General features: G+C 30.7%; 2 protein-coding genes across 4 annotated transcripts in view; one reads left to right on the top strand and one right to left on the bottom strand.

The window, feature by feature from the left end:
* Positions 1–2867: 2867 nt before the first annotated feature.
* LOC118645576 (zinc finger BED domain-containing protein DAYSLEEPER-like) lies at positions 2868–3700 on the bottom strand. The gene is given in 2 exon segments (XM_036286940.1): positions 2868–3163; positions 3166–3700. Coding segments are annotated over 2 exon segments (624 nt in total). The 5' UTR covers positions 3605–3700; the 3' UTR covers positions 2868–2978.
* Positions 3701–5260: 1560 nt separating this feature from the next.
* The window catches only part of LOC105839025 (arginase, hepatic), a 92344-nt gene continuing 74550 nt past the window's right edge, over positions 5261–23054 (top strand). For all 3 annotated transcript variants that reach the window (XM_012685016.3, XM_036286939.1, XM_036286938.1), the window contains exons 1-4: positions 5261–5506; positions 6262–6334; positions 6466–6671; positions 6754–6917. In XM_012685016.3, the coding sequence (XP_012540470.1) occupies positions 5405–5506; positions 6262–6334; positions 6466–6671; positions 6754–6917 (545 nt within the window). In that variant the 5' untranslated portion in view covers positions 5261–5404. The remainder of the gene's footprint in view (positions 5507–6261; positions 6335–6465; positions 6672–6753; positions 6918–23054) is intronic.

Raw genomic sequence — 23054 nt, 5'->3', positions numbered from 1 at the left:
GAAACGATTCAGAAACACACGGCACGTAGCGAAATCACGCGGACGGGCGCGATCGGGCGAGACGACGAAGCCCCGGGGAATCCGGAAGCTCGAGATTCTCATAAACGCCGAGAGATTTTGCGACAAGTACGCGATTTCCTCGCGGCTCGCCCAACCCGCGAAATCGGTGGCTTTACAATATGCGTGACGCTCGTCTCACCACTTCGACTCTCCTCTCGTAGCCTCCTCCGGGTCGGGATAACGTTCTTCCCTGCGTCCTTCTGTACAGCTAGGCTCGGGAGCTCGAAAACGCACACACAGTTTTACGAATACGTCCGCAGCACGAGTGAGGAATCCTGGATCTCGCGGGGACCGCTCGGCGGCGCGCCCCACCTTGCCCCCGGCGTTCCCGGCCCTTATTGGCGGATTTCGCGAAAATCGATTTTCGCGCAGAGCGCGGTGCCCACGCTGTCGCCGGCTGATCGATCCACGCACGGCGGTCGATGTTTATGGGCCCCGGGCACGGGAATCCTGGCGCTTCCTTGCGCGGCCGACTCTTTTCTTTTCGCCCGGCGTATCCTCCGCCATCGGGGCGTCATTTCCTCCTCGACGGGGCGTAGGCGGATCTTGAGTTGTCGTGATTCCTTCGCCGCACTTCCCGCGGTATCGGGTCTGCAGTCGCCCCGTCGGGATGTCGGCCTCGCGCGCCGTCACTGGATCCTGAAAGCGTGATTCAGCGGCAGTATCGGAATTCTTACATGGCACAAACGGTAGGCAAGATAAGGGCGGCATTACCTGCGGACCCCCGCTTAAAAAGGGTCTTCCTTGACTCCCTCGTTGTCCGTTCCTCTGCAATCTCCGGGAAGATTTTCCGTGGAGACGAGACGTCCGACAACTACAATGAGATCTTCACAGCCACCGATCTCCGCCGCACCCGCGGTATAACGCTCGCAAAAATCTTAACACGTAATTAAATGGACAGCACGTGGGACGCCACACACACAAAAGTACAGAGAATACGCTTTTGCGTCCGCTCCCGAGCGGGAGGACGCAGGGCCCGCGTGATGTTATTGCGTAAGGGCCCTCAGGGCCTTGTGACGGACAGCAGCCTGCGGCTGTCACGTCACAACATATATATTTGTTTAAATGGTTCTTACCTCAATTGTAGTGATAAGCGTTTTCTTTTAGCAACAATTCACTTCACTTTTAGCAACAATTCACTTTTAGCAACTATTCACTATGTTCATTATATTTATATTATATGTATCGTTCATTCTTTTCTAACATTTAAGAAACACGAGCAAACACGAAATAAACGATGCGATACATCATGCGCAATATCGGCAATATGCACGTTATACGTGAGACGAATGTTACGTTGAATTTTTTGAGACAATACTCACTGCGCAGCTCCACCCAAAATTTGAATCGGGTAGAGTTAGAACAATTAGCCAATGGCTATTCTGGTCACAACGGAAATTAGGTTAATTCCGTTGTAACCAGCATAACTATTGGCCAATTGACCTAACTCTATCCGATTCAAATTTTGAGTAAAAGGCCTATTCTTTGTCGTTACTCTGATGTAATAAGTTAAAATATATCCCGGTCCTTAACCCGCTTATCTTGGCACGCAAAAGTTCGATAAGGCTTTATCTATATATGGTATATACACACAAACTTGCATAAGCGCATAAGCATATGCATAAGACAATTGATTGGTCCACATTAAGCACTTGCATAAGAAAAAAATCAAATTTTTTATGCATATGCTTATGCGCTTATGCAAATTTGTGTGGATATATTCTTAAAAGAAGAAAAAATTTTGTCTTATTTTAATTTATTGCACTCGTGTAGCAGTGCAGAGACAAAAAACAACCCAGTGAACACAGTAATATAGCAGCAGTGTAACAGCAATGTAACCGAATATAACAGGTTACGTTACTCTGAAATTACACGTAACTTACATGTAAGTTACAATTTCCAACTCAGCAATATAACATGTTATAATTACATGTTATACATATAACTGTTACACAACAGTTACAAAGAAAAATAAAATAAAATAAAAAATTCATTTTTTTTAAATTATTTTTATCAACAGCACATACTACATTTAGAATAAATTTTTATTAATTAATTAAATTTAAATTATGTTATTTTTTATTTTATTCTTACTTGCCGCTGCTAGGTTTGAACCCGGGACCTTAGGATTACGAACCTTGTACTCTACCTGCTACGCCAATTTGACTCATCGATATGGGTACTTGTTATTGTCTACATATACCTATATGTAAACTGACGCGACTATATTATTTTTTATAAAAGCAATTAAATTTTGCAAAACATATTAAAAATAAATAGCATTAATTTATTTACTTATTAATTTCATTGTTAAATTTACCTTTTTCCATAACCTTAATAATTTGATGGAAATTGCGATCTATTTAGCACTAATCTTTGAAGCGTTCAAATGATTAATTAGATGGTTAACTATATAGATCATAATTCTAAGAAAAATTGAATAGTATACATTTATTATTCTGTTTTTGTTTAGCACATGATGAATTTAGATTTTGTGCATTTTTTGTGCGCAGTAATTGTAGACAAACCGTTATTTTTGGAAACATTATCTTTATAATAATTTTTTTTATTATTAAATAGATCTGTCATTCAAGATGTTATAATGTCTGATTTCTGAGTCAACTACGACGCATCGTTCCGTAATAACATTGATACGAACGTGTTATATACGATTATACAATTTTTGTTGAATAACTGTAACGCCAAAACGATGTATAACAGCTATATCACTTGCGTATAACAAATATTACGTAACAGGTTATTTCCATGTCATATAGCACCTACGTATCACAAGAATAACAATGTTAAATTACATGTAATTTCCATGTTATATTGCCGCTATAAAATGTGTTCACTGGGAAGCCTTAATCTCTTGGCATTTACGACCGGACAAAACCGAGTTGGATTAATCCGTAAGATTAACTCAAAAAATGCGTCACAAAACGGGAGCTGGTTCGCACGCGCCTTACATGGGTGCCAGTCCGCGTGGCTCTGCCCCCTCTCCGTCTCTGGTTCGCGCGTGCGCTATTGGAATAGGTCTTACACATGTGAAATGTAGAGTACCATCGAGTGGCAACATCTTGTATTAGCTTTAATGGTTTTTCCCTTTGTTTTCTTGAAATTTATTAAATTTTGTATTAACTAAATAACTTCTTCGAAAATGACTCACAATAGTTTCAATTTTGTTTATTATATAAGTTATTACATAAGTTATGGCTTGAACTTTGAAACCGTCAGTTACTATTAAATTAAGAGTGTGTGCAAAACAATCAAAATGTTTTAAACTTAAATGCATCGTAATTGCACTTTTTATGTTATTTGCATTATCCGACACTGCTAATATTTTCCCTCTTATATTCTATTCCGTTATTATTTTATTAATTTCAGAACTTAAATGTTGACTTGTATGTGATAAAATTATAGCTGAACATTCTAATAGTATCGATATTAATTGAAAATTCTCATCAATAAAATGTGCTGTAATGGCAATGTAATTTGTTGTGTTCACAGATGTCCAACCATCTGTCGTTATGCAAAAAGACATTCCTAAACTTACTAATAATTTTATATTATGTATGCATTTTTCATACAAAGCAGGAATAAATGTTTCTGATATTGTTTTTTGATTTGGAAGTTAATATGCTGGATTTAAAGCCTGTACAAATTTTTTAAATCCTTTATCTTCAACTATACTAAATGGTTGGTAACCGTCAGTAAATTAATTTTTTATCAATTAACTGCTTAGTCTTTCCCGTTACTTTTTTAGAAATAAAATTATTAATTTTTTATTGTTGATGTGGTTTAACAGGAATACATTCTTTTTGTTGAAATTCAGGAGTGAGACTCTTGAAATAACTAGGAGAGTCTGTTTCGAAGAATTTATTTATAGGATCTTCAGGATCTTCAGGATCTTTAGGATTTTCAGGATCTTCAGGATATGTTTGAGAACATTTTTACAAAAATAAATAAAATATTTTAGCAATTCTATTTTATTCTATTATACCATAATACAAAAGAATTAATAATAAAATTTATGCAAAAAAGAATTAGTTGCATGATCTAAAATAGAAGCTATAATATGCATCAGCTAATAAAATAAGAACATTAAAATAGAAACCGTTAAAATAGGAACAACTAATTTTATTGCGATATAACTAATTTTTCTGTATAAACCTATATACTTTTTTATATTTTCTGTATAAATAGGTTTACACAGAAAAATTATTCTAATATACTTTTTTATAACCTATAAGTTATAACTGTTATTAATATATTGAAACTAACAAATTAATAAGACGATTTATTTCTTAAAATTAGAGAACCAAGAATCTTACTCTCTGATGTAAAGTTGAGTTTTTAGTCGGTATTGCTATAGTTGGATGATTTGACTCGATATGTTTTCTTAAATTAGACGTAGTACTTTTATACGATAATGGTGCCTTACATATATTGCAAGAAGCTGTACCATTATCTAATTCTTTAAAAAAATTCCACACTTCACTTATTTTTTTTCTACGATTCATTGTATTTTAATTTTATAAAACTGTTTTACTATTATTGTTGTATTTTCTTGAAATATGAACTATAGTATTACTTCGCATAAATTAATCGTGCTGGGCCGCTATTCTGTACAGTTGTACACGGTTTGGCGGTTATTGATAGTTGTCAGTTCGCTTAGTATCGTTGCGTATGTATTTTGATATGAAAAAATAATAAAAATATGTGCAACCATTGTGCAACGACAGTTATTAAACCGACACAACATACAACTATCGGTAACTTTAATTGTTGCCAACATCATAAGATAAAAGACCCGAATCACCCTAACGATTGGCGATTGCGTTTGCATCTCTTGACCAATCAATAAAGAACTACTGGACTAAAACTTTTCTGATTGGTCAAAAGACACAAACGCTGACGCATGGACGTAGGAATATACAATGACGCAATCGCCAATCGCTATAACATTAAATATAGAAAGTGATAGAAAATCCTAGCCTTATCATTTTTGTCGATTACTTTTATAATTTATAGACTAATAGTTCAGTCTTGCTATGTCGATGAACTTTATAAAAATAAGTTTAGTTAGTTAACTGTTATTCTCGAAATTGGATAACAGTTATTAACGTTATTTGTCAATAACAATTACTCAGTAACAGATAATGAAATAATGCCCATCCCACTTATATCTACTACTTGTGTTTATCATTAGCAGTCTTTTTCTCTTCTTTCGCCCTCAATAAGATTTCTATATCAGACTGCCATATCAGTCATAGGTCAAAGAATGGATTATTCGTTTATATCGCAAACAACTCTGCGGTAAGAAAAAGATATAAAGTTTAAGATGAATATGCTGGCTAAAGCTCGTACAATTTCTAGTAAGTTAAGTATTCGCTATTACAGTCAAAAAGTTGGTATTATCGGAGTACCCTTTGACAAAGGACAGGTAAATTTAAATGATATAAATAGTAAACAAAAAATATTAGGTTTCAGTCACAATATGTAGTACTACATATGTTTTATGTTTTAAATAAATAGTTAATAAAAGTAATAAATAAGAATAATAAGCGCGCACATTAAAAAATAAATAAATTTTATAAAGCATACAATAGAATTCTTTGAATTCACTAACAAATTAAAATCGAATAACTCTTATAACAATTGTCATCACTCTTTTCTTGTTATTAACCTATCTAACATAACCTATTAACGACTAACTTGTAACTTCATATTACTTTATTATAATATTATAAAATTCTTATTTTATAACTTTGTTTTTATCCTTCCTCTATCTCCTTTTTCTTCTTCAATTTCTTACAACTAACTTTCTCTTATCATGCTTTTTTGAGTGCTTTTATTTTTGTTTTATCTAAATTCTCATACCATAATTAATTTCAAATCTTTTATTTTTTAAATTAACATTGTGTTCTATATATTCTTCTATATACTATCCTATACATCTATCTCGTTTCCACAAAATATACAATATACGGCAATTAAGGCTCTTTATATCGACATATATCATCAATATTCTTCACATCTAAATTTAACTAATATTTTAACTTATTTTTTATTATTAATTTTTCTAAATTCTCTTTTCTTAAATATCTGGATATTGTCGTTCTTTTAATTCTACATCTCTAAATCTCGATTATTATGCTTATGTTATATTTTGCAACTAAGATGCGAATATAAATATAGGAAAAAGAAGGAGTAGCTCGTGGACCTGAAATGATTAGAGCAGCGAGATTAGTAGACGAATTAAAAATATTAGGTAAGTCTTATTAATATTTATATAGAAAGCTTTTATATGATACTTCTTTCTTTATAAACGCGCGCGCGCGCGTGTGTGTTTGTATAATTAACATAATTTATATATTTATATTACATTATACATAAAAAAAGACTTAGATGTGCGAGATTATGGCAATGTGTCCTACGATGCAAATAATATAAATGATATAAAAAATATGTCACATTTGGGTCATGTGGCTAATTGTATGAATAATTTATCTAAACAAATTCGACAAGTGTTACGTGATGGCAGACAAGTATTAACGATTGGTGGTGATCATAGCTTGAGTATTGGTACTATCGACGGACATATCAAGGTGCAAAACAAAGAACACCTATTTTCATAGGAAAACTAATAACCTGTTAAAACCTGTTAAAATGTTATGCTTTTCTTTGTAGGAAAGACAAAATGTGGCAGTAATATGGGTTGATGCTCACGCAGATTTAAATACTAACAAAACCAGTGAAAGCGGAAACGTACATGGAATGCCTGTAGCATTATTAACTTCGGAGCTGGCTGATTATTGGCCATATTTACCAGGCATGGACTGGCAAATGCCAATGTAAGAACATTATACTTTTGAATTTATTTATATTAACCCATTAAAATTCATAACTAGACCAATAAAATAAGGAAAAAAGAAATAACTATTAAAAATAGGATCAGAGAATAAAAAACTATTATTGACATAAAAGTTAATTTTACAACAAATTGTAAAAAAATGACTATACTGCAGGACTATTCTATATTGCGGGCGGAGTTTCCCGCAAACACCACGCCTTTCTCCCTGAATCTCTCGTCTTCCCCTTTGAATCTCTTCTCGCCCCCGGCATTTTCTATATGGATTTATAAAAAAAAATTTATATTTGCAACTTGTACAAATCAGGTATTTCTTATTTGTGCTAAAAAACCGACTTTCCGCATTTGTTACACAATATGCTATTTTCGTAACTTTTTCCATAGAATCAATTGATATAATTATTTCTTTATAGTCATTTTTTAACAATTTGTTTATAACAATTTATTACAAAATTGATTTTTACAAAATACTTTCTATGTCAACAATAGTTTTTCATCCTCGGATCCTCTAAAAGTTATTCTTTTGCTAACTTTATTGACCTAGCCATGACCTTTAATGAATTAATTTTTTTAAACTATCAAATAAAATATTTTATAAGTAAATATTCTAGTCTAGATTTTTTGCGTCTTTTTGATATTTAGAGTTTCAAAAATAAGTTCTTAAAATGTTATTAATATTTATAAAAATAATAAACACCCAGCAAACAAAATGCGCGCAATATATTAGCAGATTGATAGCAGATTTTGTTAAAATTTCTAACAAATTGGCATCTGTTATTTCAGCTTATATTTCAGCTATATGCTTATGATTTATTAGCAAAGTCTACTCATAAAATCTGATTTGTAGAAGATTTGTAGAAGAAATCGAACAGGCAAGGTTTGTTATATTTCTAATGACAATTTACCGACATTTTCTAATATTACAGACTGTGTACAGTTTGCAATCTTTTTGCTGACAGAACTTAATAGCAAATTCTTGAAATAATTTGTTAGACATGACTATCTGAGAAAGATACATAGGTATTAAGTGGTAGCGCAATCTTTATAATCTGTTTCTAAATTTTTCTTAAATTTATATTTACAAGATGACGACTATTTAAAAATTACTAAATCCGACTTCAATTTTTGCATACTCGTGAAAAAAAGACTCAAACAGCACATTTTTATTTCACAAACATTTCATGAACGTTTTTACGACACGTTTAGTAATCATTTTATAGAAACATTTCTCCAAGATAAAAAAGTTCATAAAAAAATGTTTAGGAGAAACGTTTTATTTTCGGAATTGTAATATATTGACAAAAAAGAATCATATCGTTCCAAAATGTATTTTGTAGATAAAGGTCTAACTTTTCGACATTATTATCAGAATTTGGAAAAAATTCTAGGTCGCTGCAATAAGTGGAACAAACATAGCCAAAAATGCTATTTTTGACACATTTAATCTCAAACATCTCAAAATTCCAATGTGATAAAGTAATTCTAAGTCAAATTCGGATTCAGCACAAAAAATTACATAGGAAAACATTGGCAAAACTCAAACAACATTTAAGACTTTTTAATTTTGCCTATAATATTATTAATTTAAAATATTGTTTTTGTTATAATATTCAAATTTAATTTATAATCTTCAATAGTTAAAGATTATATTATTAAATTTTGATAACAGTTGCCATCTTTAGTAAATGATAAAAATAAAGTGAAAAACAAAAGTACACGCATTTAAATTAATTACAATTTTGCTTCAGTGTATAGTGCATTAACCCATTAAATCCCAAGTGGACAGTTTTCTGTGACTTTCTTCAGCGATATTTTACAATACTAGAACATTACATTGCGCGCGCTACGCGCGCGCCATTACATTACATTTGTCTATCCTTTTTCTATTACGTTTTTAATATTATTATATTGATATTATTATATGTTCATATAATTATGTCAAAAACTTAAAAAACTTAAAAACAGAGAAATTATATATATATTTCTTTATATACATAATTTTTAACTTATTTGTTATCGCGCTGGCTACCAAGATAAACTTTTAATGCTTGCCAAGAACTACTCGTGAAGAAGCAACATAAAGTTGTCCGTGATTAAAAACATCTTTGCGAAGATCTATTCCAACTTTATCGAATGTCTGTCCCTGTGACTTATTTATTGTCATAGCAAAAGCTAATTTTATTGGAAACTGTCTTCTTTTAAAAATAAAAGGATATACATTTTCGCAATATAGTGTTATACGATTTATAAACTCAATATCTCCTACTTTATCATCTGTTAAGATTTTGCATTTGAATAAATGATCAGCAAGTTCTATAATCATTAATTTAGTCCATTGCAAAGACCTTCATTGATGCTTAGATTTCTAATTAAAATAATAATAGAATTTGGTCTTAAACGTAATTCATAAGGTGGAAGAAATGTCGGAGACAAAGTATTTAAGTATTCTGGTAGTAAGGCTTCACCAATGTTACCATTATCATCACAGTTTTCACTATCTATACTTGTATAAACTCGTTCTTCAAATGTATCTAATAATTCGACTCGTAACGTAACTAAATTAGCGTTAAATGATGCGGAATTAAAATGAACTATTATAACTACGAATATGTCTGAAAAAAATATCAGATTTTACATGGCTACCGTAGAACGAACTATGAAGAAATTGTGGAAATTGAGGTAATGATTCCAAACAAACCGCACCATGATTACAACAATCGTAAAATGAATTTCCTATTAGATATTTTTTCAGCTGTGAAATGTTTTGCTTTACAATGAATGCAAGAAACATCCATAGAACCAATATAATATTAAACTATTTAATTAATTAATGTTGTACTATTAATATTTAAATAAGGATAATTTTTCTCTTGTGATCTGTAATAACACTGATATGCTGTACATTGTTGGTATAATGGTCTAACAGAATTTTGTTCAATTATTTCATTATTCAAGTTTATTATGTGATTATTAGAATTTTCCGAATTTTCTCCAATTATTTTATTATTCAAGTTTATTACCTGATTATTAGAATTTGCAAAATTTTCTTCAATTGTTTCATTATTCAAATTTATTATATGATTATTAGTTATTGTGCCAATAATACAAACACTATGATTTTTTTTATTAACTATATTTGGTAAAACAATGTCTGCTGTCTTTGCATTCTGACAACGACGACATTAATTTTCTGCATTTTTTTCAAGACGTCGTTGTCGAAATTGTTCTTCTTCTTCTAAAGTACGTTCTACTTTACGCCTTGGCATTTTGCAAAATAAAAAATAGATTTATCTTACTTAATAATATTTAAAATATAAATAATTTTTTTAACATTAATATAGTCTAAAAGAAAAATTTAATATAGATTTTTTGAGAAATTAATTATTTAATTAATATATAATATTATTAATTACATTTATATTTTATATTCATATAATAGTAATATATATAAAAAATTTATTTATTTCTTATTTTTATTTATTTACTTAAGCTTTTAAATAAATAAATTGTTTAATTATTAATTAATGATTAATAATTTTGGTTACACACACACACACACACACACACACACACACACACAAATAGAAATTATTACAATTATTAATAAAAATTATTAATGTAATATTTCGTAAATAATATAATTTAATAATCTAATTTAGTTATTTAATGAGTATAATTAATAAGTAATAACAATTAATTGCTAATAATTTATTTATCAATTATTTTGATTTATGATAATAAATAATTTATTAATATTAAAAATTAATAAACAAAAGTTTTTTGTCATATCTTATTATTATATCTTAATTAATTAATTATAATATTTATATAATTCCTCTTTAAAATTAATGTCCTTTTGATGACGTTGTATCTGTTGTTTCTTAGAAAATAATTTTGTATAAATATGATTATTTTCTAAGAAACAACAGATACAACGTCATCAAAAGGACATTAATTTTAAAGAGGAATTATATAAATATTATAATTAATTAATTAAGATATAATAATAAGATATGACAAAAAACTTTTGTTTATTAATTTTTAATATTATTAATAAATTATTTATTATCATAAATCAAAATAATTGATAAATAAATTATTAGCAATTAATTGTTATTACTTATTAATTATACTTATTAAATAACTAAATTAGATTAATAAATTATATTATTTACGAAATATTACATTAATAATTTATATATATATATATATTAAATATATATATATAATATATATATATATATATATATATATATATATATATTAAAACATAATCTTAACGACAATATAAGTCATAACCGTCATCGTCACTATTATTATCATCGTCAGCATCATTATTATCATCATCGTCATTAACAACAACAACAACAGCAACAACAACAGCATCAACAACATTATCATCATCATCATTATCATTATACTCATATTATGATTATCAGTATCATCAACATGAATAAATTGTCAATTTTATTAACATGAATTAAAGTTAATATAATTTAAATATAATTAAAATAATAATTTATTAAATGAACACAATAAATAAACTTAATTTTATAAATTTAATTTTACAAATTTAAAGACATGGAAAAAGAATAAAAAGTAATATTAATCAATTGAAACTATTATTATAATACTTACTAATATTAACATATACAATATAAGTTCATTGAATTGATTTTTTAAATCTTTTTATACTAAATATTATATTAAAATTAAAACAACAAAGTTAATTAAACTTTTCTTAAATTTTATTTAAAATTTTTTCTTTTAATAAGGCTTTTTTGGGAAACTCCGTATTCCTGTAACAAAAGAAAACTATATTAATATTAGTTTAAAATTTAACTAACATGATTGAATAATTTTAGTTAAATTAAGCACTATATACAGGGAGTCCCAAAGCATACTGGTCACTGTTCATAAAAAGGTAGATGGGATCGAGATGAACATAAAAGTTCAATATTGTTGTGGGTTTGGTTTGCTAATAATCGAGATATAAATTTTTTAAATTATGCGAATGAGAGCGCGCCTTGCGCGCCAGAAAGGGTTCGAGCCGCTCGAGCCATAGCACGGCCTACTGTTTCAAGCATTGGCTGCCGGCGGCGGCGGAGGAAAGAAGGAGAAGCGTCGTCGCCGTTCCCACGTCTCGCCGCACCGCGCTTAAGCTCGCGTCGATGGCTGCTACGCACACTCGCGATTACATGACGAGATAATAAATTATTAAGAAAAATAGGATAAATTTAAATCGTAATAAACTTTTGTAAATAAGAAAGTCGAAAGAGAGTAAGCGATGGAAACGTATGGAACCTGCAAATAATATAATATTTGCCGCATCAAATTCTCTCATCGTTTTTTATGGAATATTAAATTAACGAAGATTTATCACGATTGATTCTTTATACATTCTCCTTTCGTAACCATCTTATTAGAAAATTACGAAATGCACGAAATACTATCCCTAATATACACTCTTTGTAAAATAACATGATAGAAAAATATTCACGTTTGATCTAAGGACTTCAGGATATATTATTCGATGCGACTTCTACGGTAATTATAGGTAATTAGAGATCAATGTTATGTCAAGTATCGTTAGTATGATTAACTACAAAGGATTTTCTCTTGTATATGATAGAGAACTTTGAGTTTCTTCTATCGTTAATACATTATAAGTCACTGAAAATCTGTCGTAATTTATAATGCAATTAAAGGTAGAAGAAACTGTAAGTTTTCTATGGTTATAAAAGAAAATCCTTCGTTGTGTTAACAATACATGAGATTAAACATTAATTTTTAAGCATAATTATCGTAGCATCGCGCCTAAACTATCGTGAAATCGTTACATCAGGAGGGAATATTTTTCTGTGTTATTACAAAGAGTGTAACATACTATGGATAAGTATTTCGCGCATTTTAGTATGACACCCCCCCCCTCCCCCTCTCCATCTCCCTCTCCCTCTCCCTCTCCCTCTCCCTCTCCCTCTCCCTCTCCCTCTCCCTCTCCCTCTCCCTCTCCCTCTCCCTCTCCCTCTCCCTCTCCCTCTCCCTCTCCCTCTCCCTCTCCCTCTCCCTCTCCCTCTCCCTCTCCCTCTCCCTCTCCCTCTCCCTCTCCCTCTCCCTCTCTCTCTCTCTCTCTCTCTCTCTCTCTCTCTCTCTCTCTCTCTCTACTGCTGGGTCTGGAATGGAGTAGACGTGTCGAACATCGCTCCGTCTTTATAGTGTGTTTTGAGAAGAAAGGAGAGCAGTGGAAAAGTATAAAATTAGGGTGGTGATAGTTCCATAGATCAGTGACAACAGGAATCGTTATCTAGCCGGGAAAGGCAGATCTGTGAATAGCTGAATTATATTTCTATAATCATGTGTATCAACGACGTTGTGACAAGCAAGCACTGACGTGGATGGAATCTGCTGACGTGTAGCGAATCGACAGCGGCGGAACACAAATGTCAACGATAGAAAAGGACACCAAATATCGATGTTCGGCATGCAAGAAGGCTATTAAAACTGAAGTAGTACAATGCAAATCATGCGTTAACTGTTTTACCATCCAGGCTGTGTTAGTAAACACAAAATTTATGATAGAAATAATGAACTAGTACCATGCCAGGGCCCCTTTGCAAAATTTGGGATAGAGAATGAAATTGGAGAAGTAAAGAAAACGGAAAGTAGCAACAGAGATAGTCTCGGATCGACAGGAGCATCTAGAAGACCAAGCACAAGCACGAGTGGATCGGCAAATATGGACCTAAAAATTGATTGGCTCATGAGAACAATAAAAGAAATAAAAGACGAGACTATATGTAAGAAGGAAATTAAAGTGATGATAAAAGAAATTATCCAGCATGAGTTAAAGAATATCAAAAAAGAGCTAGAAGAAGTAAAAAGGATGCTGTCCACTGGACCTAGTAATTCATCAAGAGGAGCACAAAAGAGTTATGGTGAGATAGTTAAAGAAAAGAAGAAAGAAAATGTTATAATTGTTAAACCTAAGGTTCAGCAAGAAAATGTTGATACGGCTATGTTAATAAAAAAGAAAGTAGATATAAAGAATATGGAAATGGGAGTAACGAAAATAAGGAGAGGAAACAATGGTACAGTCATCTTGGGATGTGAGAATGGAGATGAAATGGCAAAATTGAAAACTACAGTGCAAAGCAAGCTGGGTGATGACTTTAAAGTTACGGAGTCACTACAGATGAAGCCGAAAGTAAAAATTGTTTATATTGACGAAAAAGAATGGAACTTGAGTGATACAGAATTAATAGACTCAATTAAAAAGCAAAATAAACTTGAAACACAAGAAGAAAATAATATGAGAATAGTGAAAAGATTGAAAACTTAATCTAACAAAAGAGGTAAAACAGAAGGCGCCATAATAATTGAAATAGATGAAAAAACACATGAATTAATGTTGAGCCAAGGAAAAGTAAATATAGGATGGAAAAGATGTCCTGTATTTAATCATATTAGTGTTAAGAGATGCTTTAAATGCTGGGGCTATCACCATTTTGCGAAATACTGTACGCGAAATGAAGCATGCCATAAATGTGCAGGTAATCACAAATCAAATGAGTGTACAATAAATGAGAAGAAATGTGTAAATTGTATGTATAAAAACCAAACGTACAACTTGAAGATAAAAGATGACCATGATGCACTGAGTCCGGAATGTCCGACGTTCAAGAGAGTTCTACAAGAGGAAAAAAGAAGGGCCGGCTGGGAGGATGCAAAATAGCAATCACAGAAGGAAGAGGAACATATACTGTATACAAATGCGCAAAGTTTAATGGCACATAAGGACGAGATACAGCATCAGATTATGAAGAAATTAAATCTGGCAGTTATTGCATTGTCGGAGTCGAGACTAATTGCGGAAATTGAAGACAGTGAAATAAATGTACCGGGATACAGTGTGCGACACGGAAAATAGATATACAGGGGGGGGTTGCTCTGTATGTAAGAGATGATATCAAGTATGAAATAGTAGTATTGAAAAAATTAGAAAGGATTGTGTGGTGCGTTGCAATAGAAGTGAAAGAGAAATTATTTAAAGGAGTGTTAATGGTAATATATCATTCACCGAGTGCGTCACATGGAGAGTTTATAAAATTCTTAGAGGAGATAGTAGAAGAATTAACGATAAAAGAAGAATGTAAAATATTAGGAGACTTTAATATAGATTGCATGACAGACTCTTATTATACAAATAAACTACTAACGACTATGTAAAGTCTAGGTATGAAGCAATATGTGGATAAACCAACAAGAGTTACCGAAAATAGTAAAACAATTATAGATCTAGTTTTTGCGAATAAAGATATAAATGTAGAAGTCAAGTACGAACCTAAGATAACGGATCATGCGTGGATAAAAGTCGTGATAAATACGAACAAGATTGTAAATAAATATAAAGGATTCAGTGGCAGGGATTATAGTAGATATAATGCAGATGTGTTTGTTAAGCTAGTGGAGAGTAATTTAGAAAAAGGATATGATTTAGATATTAATGAGTTAGATATTAATGTAAGGGCAAAGAATTTAATTAATAGTATTGTAGATGCGCTAAACATATTAGCACCTAAGGAAATTTTTAGAATACCGAAAATATGGGAAGGAAAAAAATGGTATTCAAAGGAAATAGAAGAGCTAGCGACTAGAAGAGAGAGGCTTATAGAAAAGCGCTGTATGATAGCACGGAACAAAACTGGCAACAATTTAAAATAAAAATAAATGCAGTAGTTAATTTAATTAGAATAAAGAAAAAAGAATATTATAAAAACATGATTGATCATAATAGTAACAATCCCACAAATATGTGGAAATCATTAAAATAAATTATTAGAGGAGGACCAATAGGCGCGAAAGTTGTAGGAAAAATAGATTTTGAAATATTAGACAATAATATAAAGTGTGATATAGCTGATAAATTTAACTTATATTATATACAAAGTATTAAAGACATAATAAAATCTATAGATAAGAATTATACAACGAGCACAAATAAGAGAACTATTTATTGTATTGAAAAGAAGGGAGAGCTAGAAAAATTTGAGTCAATTACGACAGAACAAGTAAAAATAATTATTAGGGAATTACCAAAAAAGAAAGGCACAGAAGAAGGAATAACTAGCGATATATTAAAAACGGTGTCTTGTGTCATTGGAGAGGAATATTGTGATATAATTAATAAGTCATTGAGTGAGGGTTGTTTTTTGAAAGAGTGGAAAACATCCATGATAATTCCAATACCAAAAGTAGAGAAACCTAAGAAGGCAAGTGATTATAGGCCTATTAATATATTACCAATATATGAAAAAGTATTAGAGATAATAGTTAAAAAGCAAATTGAGGTCTACCCAGAAAGTAATAATATCATAACGGAACATCAGTCGGGCTTCAGGAAAAATTATTCGTGTGAAACAGCAATTCAAACAGTTATAGATGAATGGAAATTGATTATTAGTGAGAGACAAATAGTAGGAGTTATTTTTGTAGATCTTAAACGAGCTTTCGAGACAATTGATAGAGAAAGATTATTAGAAAAATTATACCAGTATGGTATTACAGGAACAGTTCTAGAATGGTTTAGGTCGTACTTAAAAGATAGAATGCAATAAGTTCAATTTAATGATAGATAGTCTAAGATACTGACTACGGAATACGGAATGCCACAGAGTTCGGTATTGGGCCCATTGTTGTTTATAATATATATGAATGATATTGTTAACGTTTGCTCGGGTATGTGTAATATAAAAATGTTTGCGGACGATACCTTAATATATGTAACAGGTGAGAGCAGTGCGGAAGTAGAGAGGAAATTGAATATTGCATTTAACGTAGTGGAGGAATGGATGAATATTAATAAACTGAAGATGAATTCGGGGAAAACAAAATATATGTTAGTTAGAGGGATAAGAAAAGAATTGAGAGGCAATACTACTGTGAGATGTTTGGATGGAAATGAGATTGAGCGTGTAGAAATAATAAAGTACTTGGGTATAATTATTGATGATAGACTTAGATTTAGCGGTCACTGTGATTACATGCTAAAGAAAATAGGGAAGAAAATAAGTTTTTTAAATAGAATAGGGAACTTTATCTCGGTTTACACTAGATGTACGATATACAAGGCAATTATAGCACCTCACTTTGAGTATTGTACGACGCTACTAATAGATATGAAAGATACACAGTTAAGTAGGCTCCAAAAAGCGCAAAATAGAGCTATAAGAGTCATATTGCAATGTGACAGACGTACCAAAGTTAAATGTATGCACCAAGCGTTGCAATTTATGACCATAAGACAAAGGCTGTATTACAACACGTGCATATTTATTTTTAAGATTTTAAATAATATGATGCCGGAGCAATTTAGTAATAGACTTAGAATAGTAGAGGGAGAACGCGAAACTAGGCAGACAGGGAATATTGTTATTGAATTTCGAAAAACAAGAAGCGCGCAAAAAAGTTTATTTTATGAGGGTGTGTTAATGTATAACGCATTACCACCTGAAGTTAAACATTGTAATCGTTTAGAAATGTGTAAACGAATGCTAAAAGAGTTTGTTTTTAATGATGTAGCATAAAATTATATATATATATGTATTGAAAATAGCTGAGAAAGCTAATAAAAGATCAATCAATCAATCAATCTCTTTCTCTCTCTCTCTCTCTCTCTCTCTCTCTCTCTCTCTCTCTCTCTCTCTCTCTCTCTCTCTCTCTCTCTCTCTCTCGAGGACACACGTATCGGGGTGGCACTCACTTGGACACAGTTCAAATGGACACAGTGCATTTGGACACGGTGCTTTTGGACATGATATCTTGCGCACGGTTCAAATGACCACGGTGCATTTGGACACAAAAGAAATTTTATTAAAAATGTACACCAATTATATGAACACGTAAAATTTGACCACCGGATATTTGCACACGAAAAAATAACCACCGTTCACTTGGAGACGTAAAAGTTGCACACCATTCATTTGCACACCGCTTACTTGCACACCATTCACTTGCACACCGTTCACTTGCCCACCACTCATTTGCACACCAAGAAATGCGCACCGATCATTTGCACACGGAAAGATGCACACCAATCATTTGCACACGGAAAGATGCGCACTGATCATTCCCATGTGCAAATGATCAGTGTGCATCTTTCCGTGTGCAAATAATCAGTGAGCATCTTTCCGTGTGCAAATGATCGGTCAGTGTTGCCAGGTACAAAATATATTTATCCCCAATTGCCTTACTAAAATGGCACCAACCATTGTATAAAAATCGCCAACTAAAAATTTAATTGGCGCATTACTTTGAAATAAAAACATGCTCTGAGTTTTTAATATAATTAAGTAGTATACTTAAATCCAAGAAAAGACTTAAGATAAAACTAATTAAAGAGTTGTTAAACGCTCACTAAACAATTTTTTCTCCTGAATGGTTATTGTTTAACTTATATCTTCTTCTTTTAACGTTAGAAAAAAGAGGCAAGATAAACGATGCGAGCGGTTTAGCTGTAAAAAAAACTTATATTGCACTTTTTTCAATTTGAGGAATAAAAGAAAAATATTGAAAAGCATTTAAAACATAAAATTGGAGCTATTATTGCATAATGTTAATGTTTATTGTTAATGTTTATTGTTAATGTTGTGTAAATATAATAATATAATTTGTAAATAAAGTTTTTATTTTGAAAAACAGTAATACAAATAACATTTTAAATAGTTTTTCTTATTATACTTTTAAATTTTTTTAAATTTTTTATGTGCATATTAAAATCACATTATTTATAAAATAACTTTTCAATCTATTTTTTAAAAATAACGTTGAATTATAATATATAAATATTTAAACGCAATTTAATTTAATGCTCAAGTTTGAATTAAAAGGCGTTTGCAATATGCACAACTATTGTAATTTTTTCAATATTATAACTTAAAAATAAACGTATTTTCTATATCTCATATCACAATTAAATAAAATGTCACTTATAATAGTTTTGATTTATGACTTTATTCGTCTTTGAAATAAATGCATTAAATATTTAATTGGTACTTTATTTCATAACCTGAATCGAGTCATAAATAAAAAATGCTACTAATATTTTGTAACATAATACAGAGAAAAGTAATGCAATAACGAACGCTAACATGTAATACAACTTTTTTTACTTTGTAAATTGAATTTTAATTCATTCAATGTACAAAATTTGCATAATTGACTTAATTGTCTATCTCGGAATCAACATTTTTATACATATTATCATTATGTTTTTGTAGCATATTTTGTGGAACATTAATATCAAAGCAAGACTTGTTTTTTAAATTAAGATAGTTCTTACAATGGAGAATACCACAAAGGGTCTTTGTTAACAAACGGTTTCTTACTTTTGTTTTATTTAAATTAAGGGGATGCTGGAGTTATCTGTTTTACCAACAAAAAGATAGTAATTTTTGTTTAACAATATCTTTTTATTTCTTTTATAGATTTGGAAATCTTTCTCCAGAATAAAAAAATACGCATTGCTATCAATCTGTGGAGTGGAATTTCCTCCAAAAACGAGAAAAAATTTTTAATTTGCTGTCACATCATAACAATCCCAGTGAACACAGTAATATAGTAGCAGTGTAACAGCAATGTAACCGAATATAACAGGTTACGTTACTCTGAAATTACACGTAACTTACATGTAAGTTACAATTTCCGACTCAGCAATATAACATGTTATAATTACATGTTATCTAACCGTTACACAACAGTTACAAAGAAAAATAAAATAAAATAAAAATTTTATTTTTTTAAAATTATTTTTATCAACAGCACATACTAAATTTAGAATAAATTTTTATTAATTAATTAAATTTAAATTGTTATTTTTTATTTTATTTTTACTTGCCGCTGCTAGGTTTGAACCCGGGACCTTAGAATGACGAACCTTGTACTCTACCTGCTACGCCAATTTAACTCATCGATATGGGTACTTGTTATTGTCTACATATGTTATAAACTGACGCAACTATATTATTTTTTATAAAAGCAATTAAATTTTGCAAAACATTAAAAATAAATAGCATTAATTTATTTACTTAATAATTTCATTGTTAAATTTATCTTTTTCCATAACCTTAATAATTTGATGGAAATTGCGATTTATTTAGCACTAATTTTTGAAGCGTTCAAATGATTAATTAGATGGTTAACTATATAGATCGTAATTCTAAGAAAAATTAAATAGTATTTATTATTCTGTTTTTGTTTAGCACATAATGAATTTAGATTTTGTGCATTTTTTGTGCGCAGTAATTGTAGACAAACCGTTATTTTTGAAAACATTATTTTTATAATAATTTTTTTTATTATCAAATAGATCTGTCATTCAGGATGTTATAATGTTGTCTGATTTCTGAGTCAACTACGACGCATCGTTCCGTAATAACATTGATACGAACATGTTATGTTACGATTATACAATTTTTGTTGAATAACTGTAACGCCAAAACGATGTATAACAGCTATATCACTTGCGTATAACAAATATTACGTAACAGGTTATTTCCATGTCATATAGCACCTACATATCACAAGAATAACAATGTTAAATTACATGTAACTTCCATGTTATATTGCCGCTATAAAATGTGTTCACTGGGATGTTTACTTAATATAAAAGATCTATAGTTTGTACCTACGAAATTCGTATTCACAGACTAGTAGACGAGAACAAACAGTGTCGAGTTTCGAAAATTAGATTTTAGTGCCTAATTGAGACGAAATTGTGAAACGAAAATTTAGGTTATATACGCGTAAAAAATCGGTGGGTAGAGCAATAAAAAAAAAATCTTTTTGTCCTCGATATAAAGTCCAATTCACAGATGGATATTAATATGTGTACTTTAATTCTGGAAAAGAATTTCCAAATTTATAAAAGAGATATATACGAAATCTCATTAATGATGTGCATGAATGACTCTACATTATCGACCTCGATCAAGTTTGAGAGGCAGTCCAGCATCGCCTTAATAGTGCTAAAAATTCTTTCCTCTGCTACACTACTATGTGGAAGAGTCAAAATCATAGATACAAATGTGCAAATATTTGAAAAAGTTTTTGTACCATCACCATTTTCTATTTTATTAACGTTTTCCCAAAAAGTCAAAAAATTATCTTCTCTAGATAAAGTTTCATCATTTCTTAACAAACGCCAATCATTATCAAGTTCATTGATATTTAAATTAAATAAACTTTTAAAATGTGTAGCAACAGGTGCTATAGTAACTATTTTATCCATATTTCTTGGATCAATAAATTCTAAATTTTTTATTTGTGAAACAAAATCTGACTTAAAAAAAACCGCTTATACATTTGATGTGCACATTCAATGTAAAAATTTAAACAGTTAATTCTAAAATTTTTTTTTTTTTTTTTTGAAGAAATGTTTTGATTATTTGCTAATATAGCCATACATTCTCCACCAAAATAAATATTTTCTAGTTTTAAGAAAAATAAAGGATTTTTGTATTAGATAACAGATAAATTATTATTTTTTAAATATTGACTATTAATATAATATTCTAACAATGTTTTGTAAACTGTTGCAATTTTTGAATATAAAGTGTGTATTTTAGATGTTTCAGATTAAAATTCCAAATTTAATTTTGTTAAAAAAGGTAATACGTAATTTAAGAAATGTAAATATAATTTTACAAGAGGATCTTTTAACTTAATAAAAATTGATTCAGCTTTTTTATCAATTAAATATTCTCCTTGAAAATAAAGAGTTAAACTTTCATACTGTTCTAATATACGTGCGATACACGCATGAAAAGATAACCATCTAGTTTGAGACTTTTGTAATATTTTATGCGGTTTTAATTTTAAAAATTTTTGGAATTCTTTAAATGTACTTTGTCTTTTATAACTAAATTGTAGGTAAGTATAAATATCTCGAACTAACTCATCTACATAAGTTGGTAACTTTTCAGATGCATAAGAAGCACATAAAGCCAATGAATGACAAGTACATTTTAAAATGAATATATTTGGAATATCATTTTTAAGTAGTGATTAAAATGAATGGTTAGCACCCATCATTACATTGGCTCCATTTGCCCCTAATCCTATTAATTGCTTTTTATAGTCAATAGAATTTTCAATAAAAAAATTAGTTACAGCACTATATAAATTTTGAGCTGTTAGTTTATTTATTGGTAATAAACATAAAAACTCATCTCTAACAATAAAATTATTTATCATCCTTACGACAATAGCTAAATGTTTTATACTTGAACAATCCATAGTTTGGTGAATATCGCGTGTGTTGCGGAACGGGTTCACAGGATTAGGTCTCGACGGACGGACGAAATATTAAATAATTAGAAACGGAAAGCAAGTCTCGGAGAATGTCTTTTATTTTTGTCAGTCTTTGCGTCCGATCTGCTTACTTGCTAAACTCCGAATGTCGATGCTCGCTTTACCTAATCCTTCTCCCAAGGCTGTAGCTTTCTCCCTCCGTAAATATTTTTCCGATCGCGTTCCTACGCTACTTTATATTTCGATGTTTGTTCTAAACTTTTATCTTCCGTTACCGCTATAATTCGGTGGCTGTATATTCGCCACAGTAGATTCATCCACAATAATAGAAAATTTGTTATTATTCATACGAGCAAAAAGATCTTCAAGTATTCCAAGGCCCCAAACATTTCTTATTATTGCATTGCATTTTGTTCTATTGCACGATATGTTTTTAGGAACTTCACTATCTTTGGATGTGTCTTTAATTAAGCTGACTAGATGATCTGTTGTTTGAAATGAAATATTATGTTAAATAATGAACATTGCTATTTTCATTTCAGCAGTTTTGATGTCCTTATTAAGATTCATATTTCAAGATATCGAGGACATATTAGGCATAAATATTGTATTTTTAATAGTGTCGTGCCGCTCCGTGCACTTCGGGGTTCGTCCTCCGTCAGGGGACCTTTGCACCGCTGGTCACTTATTATTTGCTGCACTTTGCTTGTTCGAGAGCGCGCTTCCGGGGACTGGGGTTTAAATAAGGCACTCTCGCCGTGGACAATATGTACACTTTATTTCACTACTTAATTTCACTCGATAGGTTACTTTA

Source organism: Monomorium pharaonis, chromosome 5 (genome assembly GCF_013373865.1).
Source record: "Monomorium pharaonis isolate MP-MQ-018 chromosome 5, ASM1337386v2, whole genome shotgun sequence".
In the NCBI taxonomy this organism is placed as follows: Eukaryota; Metazoa; Arthropoda; class Insecta; order Hymenoptera; family Formicidae; genus Monomorium; species Monomorium pharaonis.
This window is presented reverse-complemented; position numbering and strand designations above follow the sequence as displayed.